This window comes from Neodiprion pinetum, chromosome 2 (genome assembly GCF_021155775.2).
Source record: "Neodiprion pinetum isolate iyNeoPine1 chromosome 2, iyNeoPine1.2, whole genome shotgun sequence".
NCBI lineage: Eukaryota > Metazoa > Arthropoda > Insecta > Hymenoptera > Diprionidae > Neodiprion > Neodiprion pinetum.
In genome coordinates this window covers 1,920,451-1,933,784 of record NC_060233.1, presented here as the reverse complement: position 1 = coordinate 1,933,784, position 13,334 = coordinate 1,920,451, and the positions used below count along the sequence as shown (strand labels likewise).

General features: G+C 35.9%; 1 protein-coding gene across 3 annotated transcripts in view; it reads left to right on the top strand.

The window, feature by feature from the left end:
- The window catches only part of LOC124212399 (melatonin receptor type 1B-A), a 48,854-nt gene extending 35,824 nt beyond the window's left edge, over positions 1-13,030 (top strand). For all 3 annotated transcript variants that reach the window (XM_046612353.2, XM_046612355.2, XM_046612356.2), the window contains 3 exons: positions 6,046-6,304; positions 6,439-6,655; positions 6,967-13,030. In XM_046612353.2, coding sequence (XP_046468309.1) covers positions 6,046-6,304; positions 6,439-6,655; positions 6,967-7,630 — 1,140 coding nt within the window. In that variant the 3' untranslated portion in view covers positions 7,631-13,030. The remainder of the gene's footprint in view (positions 1-6,045; positions 6,305-6,438; positions 6,656-6,966) is intronic.
- Positions 13,031-13,334: the final 304 nt, after the last annotated feature.

Below are 13,334 nucleotides of genomic sequence, written 5' to 3'. Positions count from 1 at the left end.
TTTTACTCGATCTGGGTATAACAGTTGTGATGAAAATATGATATATTTTTATACGTGCAAATGAAATCTCGGCAAAATTGTTCGTGCGTATCGGTATCATTCTATGATAGTAAAGCCTACAGGAGGCTAAATTAATATTTCTTGTTCCTATTCATGCATGCAACGGTTTTTGAGTTACAGTTATTCAAACATTTCTATGATACTTCAAATTTCTTTTTTCTTTTTCAATTTAATCTTCAAAATGATTCCATAGCCATTTTGTATCTTGGTATTATTTTAGATCTTTAATTTAATATCAACCTCAAGTTCTGAGTAACAAAGTTGTGTAAAAAAATGACATTTCGTTGATCTTTTCGAAAAGGTGGAAAAATAAAAAAAGGGTTTCGAATATTCGTAGCTTCAATTGTCCACGATTATTAATTCATACTTGTTCAGCCTAACGTCGATTATTCAAAACGAAGAAGCTCCTACACTTATTATATATTATGACAGATACGAGGGCAATGCTCCGCGGTCAACGTCCACGTGTCTTGCATGGTCGATTCACGTCAGAGTCCTTAGAGACTAGGACGACTTTTCTGCGGCGGAGAGAGCGATAGAGAGAGAGAGAGAGAGAGAGAGAGAGAGACTGCTATTCCTTTTTGTTCGTCTGAAGGAATAACGCGGATTTATCGTTCCCGATTTTGCTAGAGTTGAATCGAACCCGCGAAACGAACAGCCTTCCGGAGCCCGCGATATTTTACCTCATACCTATATACCTATAAAGCTGTAGGCGTATGGCGTGTAGGAGTGAGTACATATATACGTCGGATAGGAAATCGTTAATACATGAATTGCAGGATATCGAATCGAGTTTCTCCGCAATCGAGAGATTGCCGTAAGAGTTTCCGGTTTTTATAATACCGCTATGTTAGCTCTCTCTCTCTCTCTCTCTCTCTCTCATCATTTTAACTTGTCATTCTTTCTTTTACTTGGCTTGTAAATACCATCAATGCTGATCCTTAACTCATTAAACACTAAATTATTTGCCCATCTCTTTTTTAAGGGACGGTTCCTATGCTTAAAATCATGCTCAGTCACAATTTTATCACTATTCAACATTGTTCTATTGTATTGTATTATTATACGTTATTTTATAGACTATATTATTTTGCTCTTGATATTCCTTGTTTTACTTTGGATTTTCAAACACAGCCATGAACGTATTGTCTCAAGGTATAACCAGGGCATAAGCAAATACACAATCGATCAATCAATCAATCTCTATCGCCATCTATCTATCTATATATTTGTCTATCTATCTATCTATCTATCTATCTAAATATCTATCTATCTATGTCTCTCTCGCTCTCTCTGTCTCTCTCTCTCTCTCTCTCTCTCTCTCTTTTTCTCTCCCCCTCTCGTCACATCAATCATCATCATCATCATCGTCATCATAACCTTCAGCAGCATTCATTGCATTTTAATAATCCATGTTCCCTGTGAAACAATGGAGCTTTTAGCAATAAGAATCGCATTAACCGTACTTCGTATTTCGCCGAGCGTTTTTTACGGACAGGTTTGAGGTTAGTACAAGGTTGTGTATAATACGAGCCGATAAAAGCGCCGTAATCAGTGGCTCAATATCAATTTTACTTTGGTCGTTCCTTGTCCCGAGCCAGACTCGTATAACCTACCTGTTTTACGCGCCAGCTCATATATGAGGGATAATGTATTTGGGACCGGGATAACCACAGCTATGAAACACTACTCTAGTTCTTTCTCTCCCTCTCTCATGCCGGTGAAATCCTCTCCGCGCATCTGACGGTGTGATGATCAATACGCGGGAAACTCTCTCTCCATAACGTAGGTATTTTCTACAGTATGTGTGTAACATCCATAACGCACGATATATATTACATGCAATATACCGTGATTGGAATTCATTTCTTCTACAATCGCTGCAATACGGTCCCATTATATGATCATTGCAATCAACCCTTCGCAGAAAATTCCGAGTTTACTGTCAGAATTGCATGAAAGAAAGTCGAATGAAAAGGATTTTAAGCAGGTGATTAAGTTACATGTATAGAAAGTCCTGAATAATTTTTTAATAAATCGAGGAATTTTCCACAATCACTTTCAAAGAAAACGCGTGTATTTAATCAAACTTCCTTATGCCAAGATCTACACGCAAGGATTATTGTCCCCATAATATTATGCATATGCGTGTATATACGTATAACACATTTTTTAATTATTACCTCCGACAAAAATCTAGGTTAATGCTTCGAGGTTCGAGTGCAAACCTGCTTGTACACCTTTACAATTGACTCGTACACAAAGAGAAGAAAATACAAAACCGCTGGGGGCTTTCATATACGCTGACAAATGAATATTCCTAAGGGAAAAAATAGTATTAACGTGAATGTTTTTCAACGTCTACCTAACGTTAATTGCGTTAATGTGTGTCACCTTGCTAAGCAATGATCACGATAGGAAAATTTAATTTTACCGAAAAGGTAAAACAATGTCGAGATTAATTGCTCAGACAATACTCCTGGTTATTTAACACAGTTGAAGCATCCAACAGAGAACAGACGGAAAAAAATATCACCCAACGAATCGTGTCGGTTATCGCAACGAGTTTAATTGCGAAATTGTGTAGAATTCGTGAATGAGTATTATTTTTGCGTAGATTGGGAATTTCAGGTATAATGAATAAGCCACAGGCAGTCTGGGCAAGGTTTGAGTGTGAGGGTGAATCCATATTATTCCTATTATCGTTAATGTTGTTTCATGCCTACCTCGATATTATGCGTCTAACATATGACCGGATAATTCTGTAAAACTGCGTCATATCCGATTCAGTGTAAGATTATAAATACGCTTATATTTATGCGTTATACCCGCTTCAGTGTACGATAAATACGCCTGCATTTACGCAATTCAGGATGCACTTTATCCTAATCCGCCTGCATTTGGTCAACCGGGAATACATTACTGTAGAACATGCCCTGATTTGCATAAATGCAGATGAATTTCGGTAAAAGCTACGAGAAGAATTGCATAATCGTAGGCGGTTTCTTAAAACATGGGCCCTGAATTGTATAAATGGAGGACTCCCCCTAATGTAAGTTGAATTACACACGCGGCACGCCCATAGAATGACTCGGTGTAACGAATTACACAATTATGTATCAGATGCGTAATTGGCAGGGTCGGTGCTTCAAACTTTTCAACGTTATGTTTCAGCATGCAACACGTGCGAAAAATTTACCTTTAAATACGCGTCGCAGATGCCACCGTGATATTACAGAGGGTGTACGTAATACCGAGTCATGTAATGTTGAACCACTAAAATGTTGTATAATACGTTAGCCTAAATTCTCTATTGAGTCAGAAGTTACAGCGAATACAGCAATTTCTTGCTAACTCGTAGGGCTTCGTTGATTACGCAACGAGCGGAGAATAATTTATTACGAAAATTTCCATGATAACTTACATTCCGACATTTTTCATTTTCGTGATGATAAATTTATCACACGTTTAGGGTGCAACGGTTTCAATTTACGGGCCGGTTGTGATTGCGGGTAACGTCGTTAAACCCATTAATGTCGGCAAGACTCGCGCCGCTCCTCCTCATTAGTTTATACATACATACATATATATATATACGTGTTATATATATGTATACATACAAACGGCAAAGACGCTAATGAGGGTAACGAGCCTCTCACGCCCACAAGATTTGATATGCTCGTCAGTTTGACGGGAACATCGTTTTCGTTTTTCGTTGCTCTCTCGAACAGAAAATTGCCCGATACGCATTTTGATCCTTGTATTTTCTGTAACGTTAAATTTATACCTCTGGCTTTAATTGTACTGATTAGAAAAAAAGAAACTGTTATTTTTTTGAATCCATAGACTATAGTTCATTCCAATCCATTAAAGCACGCTACTGAATACATGTTCATGTGTTGAATCATGAAATTTTTGTCAAAGGATTCAGCGTGTAATTTATCACATGGTTGATCTTTGAAATTCGATAAAACATCTAAGAAATCACATTATAAATTAGTTGACTATATAATTGACTATATATGGTTTTTGATCTAATATATCTGATGATACGTGATTTTTAATTTATTACGTGATTGCTTACATATTTTAACGAATTTCCAAGATAAATCATATAATAAATTATATGCTGAATTCTTTCAAAACATTTTGTGAATTACCACATGAAAATTTTTAGTGAGGCAGGGCGACGCGTGTATAATTTACACACTGATACGCATCGCTGCGTAATTATGCATGTATAATACACGTATAAATTAGCGAGTAAATCACGTGGAAAACTGGCATTTTGCAGGGGCGACGGATTAGACAATGTGTAAGCATTAAACGGTCATATTCATATTCTTGAAGGTCAATTTGATCGTGTGCCAGTGAATATACCTTATGCTTGTGTTCGTAATTTGCTTGTACATATGACCATCTATGTATGTTATGTACACGTGGCCGATATATAATGTTTTACGTACGTCTGCAGTATGGTTTATGGCTCTGTAGAAGGGTATGGACGCTGTTTGCATAACCCTGGGGGGTTATTATGCGACATAAACTTCATCGATTTTAGAATTTCGAATTCAATCGATGCGCAGGAATGCAGAATTCCGTGCCAACTAGACGATGGTAAAATGCGCAATATTGAAACAGCGTCAATTCTTTTTTGCAAAATTTTCTTTACTCTGGGAATTTCTTTTATCAGTGTTTCGTCGCTGACCGTTACAATTTCTGATAAACCCGTAGAAGCGATATTTAATATCGCCTGTTGGGTGTACGATACATACGTTATGAATATATATATCCTTGGTCTTAATACCGCGAGGACATTATGAGAAAAAGTTTAATATCTCAACTCTCATACTTATATATATATAGGTATATTATATATTCTATGCAGCGTGCACCGTTATCGGCGATGCAATAAAATACGAGCTTTCTTGAATATCATGCCCAACATAATAAATTGCACCGATTACTTATCTTTATAGTTTTACTTCTAGATTCATACTGAGTCACTACATTGTCAAACTTATGTGACGCTGTTTAATACAATGAATTATTGTACATCTCGTCATTTGCATCAGAGTTACGTCCACTATTTTTATAACCAATTCAAATACCGACTCAAGTACAGGTTGTACGCATAAAAGATTGATATTAAAAAAAGTGGTGAAATTAAATATCAGCATTTTATTTTTTCCTCTTTATGACGGATAAATAGAGAAATACTCAATTTCATTCGCAAATGTCGACGAATTTATTCATCGTTAGTTCTCTTACATTATTTCGACGATCCGCGCATGTGTTATGCGGGTATTACGTATACATGAATACAGATATAGAGCAGTACATATCTAGTAGATACGTATAAAGCTCATATATATGTGTATATCGGCAAAGCAACAAGTGTGAATTCCATACTGTAATCGAACCTGTCGTTCTTGGCAGTCGTCCACCCATTCTCCTATTGATAAATAATGAACGTTGGCCCAGTTTCTGCATACGTATGAGCATTTGCGTGTGTATGTACATACGTGACACGTGCCTGTGTCAATTGAAATGCTTTTCGCGTATCAGGAATGTTCACATCATGATGGCTAATCATCGAATACCGAAATCGTCCTGGCAATTTGATATTGCTTGGAAAAGCTTATTAAAGCCAGAGTAAAATTCAATCTCTTGTTCTGTTTTATTCATCGTAATGTGATTCACAGGATCCAAAGTAGTGTAACATGCCATTTTTCGGCACATAATCATCACTCAAATCGAGTTATATTCGATTATAAAAGTAGCTTTCTACTCTCTGTATCATCCTGTTTCAACCTAATCAAACAAAATGAAAGTCTGGCAGTTGGTAGGCGGTCCTCCGCGCTCTGATATTGGCACAATTAGTCTAATCCGATCAGCTGATCGTTTACGTCGACGCCATATTGCCCGAATAGCCCCGTCCACACTTTAGGGTCTCTGTTTTAATTGCATCTTTGTTTTTTTAAGATGAACGTCACCACGGTAAGCACGGCTGGAATGAGCACTGCGATTGCCGGTATTGTTGCACTGGGTACCGGTATTGTGGTTGAAAATACGAGGGGGGAAATAGCCGACGGTGGTGACGACGTCTCGCCAGTAACTCTGTCTTCCGATTGGTCGAGGGTCGCCCGTCTTCTGCTCCTGGCGTCTCTGGCCGTTGTCGGTAGCGTCGGTAACGTCTTCATGATATCGGCGGTAATGGTCGAGGATCATTTGAAGAAGAGGGGTGAGGCATTTTAATTATTTTTCTCACAATACTTACCGATTTTTATTCTCAAATTATACAGGTATGCAGGAATTTATGGATGTCTGCAAAGAACTGCTGCAGTTGATTGATAAATTCGAGTTTTCCTGTTTCAGGTAACGCTTTCTTGGTCAACGTTGCACTTGCCGATCTTCTCGTAACTGGCCTCGTTATTCCTGCTTCTGCGATTGTTATTTTAGCCGGTCAACAAGAATCTCCTAGTATATGTCGTTTCGAGTGGAGTTTAGAGGCCGTTTGTTTTCTCGTTACCGTTTTCACTCTCGCTACCATCGCCGTCGAGAATTACGCCCGTCTTTGCCTGTCCGAAGAAAGGTAATTTAATATTTATTTTCGCAGAACATATTTTTAAACTCAGTGATAAATATACGAAATTGAGGTTAGGGTCGTCTGATGTCAGATTTGCTTGCGACAGCGCATGCGCGGAGTGCAGAAAAAACCACTTTCAAAACTCCTAGGACTTAAAAGTGGTAATTTCAGTACTCCGCGCATGCGTATTCGCAGACTCACTCTACCGCCATAGTAAGGGGTATATTGTGTACGGCAAACACGCATTTGAAAACGTATAAAACATGCTCGCATTATACACAAATAATCCCTTTACTAAATCGCCGATCAAATTTCAGGTACGAAGCACTGACACCGAGTTGCGTGACAAGCCTGATACTGACGGCCTGGCTTATCGCCGGTACGACGGTAGCCCTCCAATCGTCCCTGGACCTGGGGCCGGACTTTTGCGGGCGACGATTCAACGGCATCGCCTTCGTCCAGGCAGTCGGCGCGAGTATCGTCGTCGGAGTACCGGCTCTGATAACGATACTGGCCTACTTGTGCCTCGTGGTGCGAGTGCGCCGGGCGACGAGGGCCTCGTTCAAACCACCGGTTGCCTTCGCCTGGGACTACGACCTGACCAAGACCAACATGTACAGCTTCGCAATGTTCGCCGTATTCTGGCTACCCTTTGGCGTCACCCTCTGCGTGAGTTCCGTTCGCCCGGTAAGCGCCAGGGTGTTTTACAACCTGGCGTGGTTCGCCCTCTCGAAGTCGTGCTTCAACAACCTTTTGTACTGCGTCTCCGATCGGCACTTTCGCAACGCCTATGTCAAGCTCTTTCATTACTGCTGCTGCAAGACCACCGTAAGCTTCTCAAGACGGACACGCGGTGACGGCACCGGCAGATCTTCCGGCGACGTTCGTCTCAGGGTTCACATTATACATTCGTACGCAAGCCCAGCTTCCTGCAGACCAGCTGTCGCCAGGCCCAATGGACGGGACGTTTACGAGTTGTAGACATTTCATTGATCGTTCAACTATTCATCGAGATTATTGATGTTATAGAATTTTTATGGAAGAGATGTGGAAAGTATTCATTATTTGTCTATAACAGGTATCAGCGATATACCAACTACCGTGCAGGCTGCACGCGTCCTTACCAGAGGAGATACGACACCGAGAGTCATCGAAGAGTCGTTGGTAAGTCAGATCACTGCACATACCTCTACCTAAAACAATTTTCTTTTATACTTCTGTTTAGCGGAAGCTTTTGTTAGGTACCAAACGGATTTTCGTTCTAGCTTCAGTGCTAGATCAATTTGCTTTTCTTCTTTTTTTCTTAACGTTTTACCCGTGAATGATCCGATGCACTTCGGGTTCGTTGAGTAAGTCGAGGGGCTACATTTTAACTTGTAACAAGAAAAATTTTAAATCTATGTTTTCGTTCTCTTTTCTTATTTTAATCCCGCGAAATACAACGGCCTAGATGTCCGAAAGACTTTTATATAGTAACTTATATTGCTATACGATTAAATAGTTTTTACTATATCGTTGGGTATAAATGTCCCTCTGTATCGTACGTACATAATATAACGTATAGGTGTATATCATCTATTCGTGTGGTATATTCAATAATATAGGTAAATTGCGGTGATAACTGTTTATTAATATCATTTATTATACAATATACAATTCCGTTAAAGAAGTTTTTTTATACTTGCAGCTTTCCCTTTTTTATAATCACCGTAATAATGTGTATAGATGTTCCTACGGTATATTGACATGACGTGACGCGAACTGACGGATAAATACATAGTAAATAATTATCATCCACGCTAAAACTATAATACATTCTTATTGTAGTTTCGTTTTTTCGCGTTGCGTTGAGTCGTTAGTTTAACTTATTTTCTCGTATATTCGTTTTCCTAAGATCGTTTTAAAATTTACTTGAAAAAGTGATTAAGTAAAAGATACTTATAATAAATTAAAGATATTCTACATGAATAATACGTCACGTATACAACGCATTTAAATATTATACACGTATTTATTTATTGATGAAGAGTAATTCGTGATCTGTAAAATCTTTGTCCAAAGACTGAATGTACATCTGCGATCCTCTTTTTTTATTTTACTGTTCGTTCTTTTTTTTTTAGCATTTTTGCGTTTTATGTTGTCTGCTTGATTATTGTTTCCGATTAATATGGACAAAGAGCTTCATTTCGCACACCCGTTATAATACGACGTTGTATAATGTAATTTTATAATGTGCTTTTTGCTCCGTCCATTGCGAAGTTCATGCTTGTATTATAAATTGTTTATACGTTAATATTGCCCGTTGATTCTAACGTATATGTATACCGACCATGCGGTAAAACTCATGTATCTATAATCGCCATTTAATGCGCAGGACGTAATATTTCGAATAACGCGAAATGCAGTATTTATAATCATTGTCTATGCCTGCCTATTCATGTCTATGAACGTATAATACTCGAATTGCATTAAGTATATACAAATTGTACGAACCGATCCAATTTCAATTTTCACGAAGCGTGTAACATTTCAACAATTCGTTAAATATTAGCTGATGATTTTCCTCAATTTTACGTATCTCGTGATTCTCGAACGTAATTCTATTTATGGGTTTTAGCACACCACGAGCAAAGCATTAAACTAGCTTGTCATTTAGTTTTATGGTTTGGTCTTTTTCGTTTCTTTTTCAGTTCCTTGGTTTTATGTTTCATGCTGATTCGTATCGACTTCCTTCATTTTCCGCACTACTTTTTTTCCTTGTTTATTATCCATACGCGCGCATTATGTAGGACTTTTAGGATTAAGTGTATACTATACTCTATAAATGTGTCTAGTATCAAAATATAATTATTATTAACGTACTGTGTATAGATAATAACGCACTTTTTGGGATGACGCTATGAAATTTTTATTGACGTGTTTTAAGATTGACAAAGAAGGGGGTGCAAAATAGAAACACATGGAAAGACTGCTATTGTATAAACATAAATAGTTATAACAATAATATAATTACGTAATACATGATCCAGTAGGTATATTACTTATTGGCTTTTATAATTTATACCAATATTAAGGAACGAGAAATGTCTATCAAATTTATGCATTAACCTTTTGTTTTATTTATTTTTTTATCAATTTTCAAAGTATGCATTTTATCTAGTCGAATTATCATCCATCGATTACAGTCTTTTGAGATTTCCTTTTTTTGCTCTTTAATACATAATCAAACAGAATATTGCTGTGTATTTATTTACTGTAAATACATACATCGTTTGTATACTCATGATATGATACTGTAAATATAATATATACATGTAGCAAATACCTCGTAGCAACAGTTAAAATTCTAATATTATAACATATAGGTATAGTATATTAATCTATATTTTACATGCGCCTTCTGCCGAGCTGTGATCAATCCGTATATATGATTACCAATTATTATTATCATTATTGCATATTACGCAATACGGACAAAAACAAGAACAAAAAAAAAAAAATTACACGGATGTTTTTTCTATCGACGGGTTAATTGAATTTTGCACCCTACATAAAAAAAAAAAGAAAAACCGAACCTATATTTTCTTATTCTTGTAATTACACCAGTAATTGACTTTTGATTGTATCTATTGACTTGTAGTCGTAAAAACTTGTACTGGTGTATATATAGTTCAGAAATCATGCAATTAAAGTATTCAAAATTTATTTATTACGCCAGTGTTGCATAAGTACATGAAATATAGGTGCGCAATATTTATTTACGTTAATGAATATCGTTATAACGGTACAATAAAGAATGAAACAGGTTCAAAATATTCAGAAATGGGACCAGGTATAACGTTTGTTGTATTATTACACTATGCAATATCCTCATACTGTTGTTGTTGTTGTTGTTATTATTATTATTATTATTATTTTCATCTTTACTATGGAGATACTCTAATCCTTTTATGTACTCACGATAAATATGATCCCGCATTATTATACAAGCTATTATTGGTCATTCCGAAAAATACAGTATTATAAATTTTTGAACCGTATACTAAACTTCCTTAGATCAGGATAAAGGATTGCAGGATTAAAATGATGTGGGAAATTAATTCTCGCATAATATGATTACAGATTAATTTTTATTTTATATTTTTCATACATAAGCTCAGCATATAAAATTAAAGATATAACCTTAATTACTAATAACAATTGAAGGTTTGTGATTCGCGTTATAAAATTTTCAACGTTCCATTTGCATGTTAGGCACCTCTTTTTTGAATCAACCAAATGCACTAAACAACTGGTTACTGATTTATGAATAGTAGGTACAGTATTCTCATGGCTATTTCTATACGTTGCGTAATCTACATACACCTATTTTCTATACAACAATTAGATGTAAATATACGTGTATAGTAATAATAATGATAATAATGATAAGATGGCGAAGAAAAACAAAAAGATCAGAAAAAAAAGAATATATGTATAAACTGTAACTAAACTATTATGTATATCACTATTTATCATATACTTATATATTTGTATAAATCTATACAATTTGTGTATGAGGATGATGATGATGATGATGATGATGATGATGATGAAGATGATGATGATGATGATTGATTATGTGTACCAAAAGCTGGTTTTGTTAATGTGAAAATGATAAGAATAATGATAGAAAAATAATACAATATTCTTTTATTAATATCATGTACAACGATACGATTTTATTCTCAGCTCCGACGTCGGAGACATTAAGCGACATTTCTAAACAGTATAAAATAAAATTACACGCAAGAGTGAATCCCGTCACTGTGGTTTAAACGGCGAAAAGCTCGGTAACAATTAAAAACGTGAACGGTTATTTCTTGTTGTAACAATTTTCACGACGCCACGCTTTCACAGGTTTTTCTTTCCATATCGCATTCCACTGCAGCTGGTACGTATGCATAATATCAATTTTGTTGTGCGTGCAAAATCCCTTATGTACGCTTTAATTTCGTAGAATGAAATTATAAATAAGCATAGGTGTACGAATAGTGTTACGAGTATGGTAAAAATTAGAGAATTGTTGTAGGAAAGTTGTAGTTGAATAAAATATTCCTTGGGATTTATGCAGATGTTAGAAATCGTATAGTCAGAATAACGGGATAATAATAAAAAGTTTTATTGTAGAAACATCGAAGTTGAAACACAGCAGTAAGCGATAGTGTTTGGATATGCTTTGTTATTTGAAAAAAAAAAATAATAATAATAATAATTTTGCACCCTCGCAAAATTTATTTGCGATTAATCATTAATTTATATTTGTTTGCTCATTTGTTTTAGAATAGCTTGCTAACAATAATTGATTGCGATTAGAACTTTGATGCTCTTACAGTATTCGAAGTGTGTAAAAATGCATAATTAACGAATCAGGCTGCGAGGCTATTGGATATTTTTTTTCTCATGCGAGTTTTGCAATGAAATTATCACCTCTGTAGTAATCTGTAACTTAGGTACGATATATGTGTATGAAATCACCGACTATAAAACTTTTGAAACTATGTGGACCATAATTTCACAATAATCACGTTTTCTAATGTTTAATCTAGTTTATGTGAAGACGACGTATAACGTATAAGTGTTTCGCTAATTATAAAGTGACTCATACTTTCAATATTAGGCATTTCTAATCATGTGTGGTAAAGTCTATATTATAGTACAGTAGTGTACGACCACGTATAAATATATATAACAATGTTGTCTCTGGGTAATTGTGAATCAATTCGATAAATTAGTATGATAAGCATTCCAATAATTAAACTCATATATGTAATCAATTTATATTGATGTGATGCTTCGGTGGATGTCCATGATTAGACGGGAGTGATAACGATGTTGAATGATAATGTACACTGTGGAGATAGTTTTCATATCTAAGTAGAAATGAAACGAAATCCTTACTGTAGTTGCAAATAGATACATGGATAATATATATACAATAGCATATGTCGATCATAGACGTAGTCGAAGTACAGTTCAGCTATGCGTAGTTATAGAGTGGGATAATGTATGTATAGGCAGATAATAATCGCTAATGCAGTTCATAGTATAGCAAGAATAGTAATCAATGCATTTAGTTTATTATTTTTATCTAGATACATGCAGTAATAAGTGGTGAATGTAATAATAAATCTACTAGAATATCGAATTATATCGATACATAAGTGTGTTTATTTTTTACTCAATGTACTTTGTATACTTATCGATGTATTTCACGTATTCACAGTATACCGGATATTTTGTATTAGCAAGTTTGTTCATGTATTTGGATTGTGCCATATAGAACCCACTGTAGATTTTGTAATATTGTAATAAAAAGGTTCATTTTCATCCACTGTGTCAAAGAAATTACAAGGTATCGACTGTTAGTTCTATAGACCACCTGGATTAATTGAGTACACAAACGTGTGAATCTGACATTCAAAAATTCGTTGGAGCCGATTGACTTGGGACATGACTCTGCTGGAATGCATCTGTTACCGATGGATATTTGGCCGATCGATGATGCGACTGATCCTTTCGCGGTCTGAGGGAATCATTCAGTACTTAGGCAAGAATTCAAAGTCATAGTTTGAATAAATGTTTCAGCAAGCGACACGAATTTGTAATCTGTACGATTCTTAAGTCTTTTCCCACAAGTCAGGAC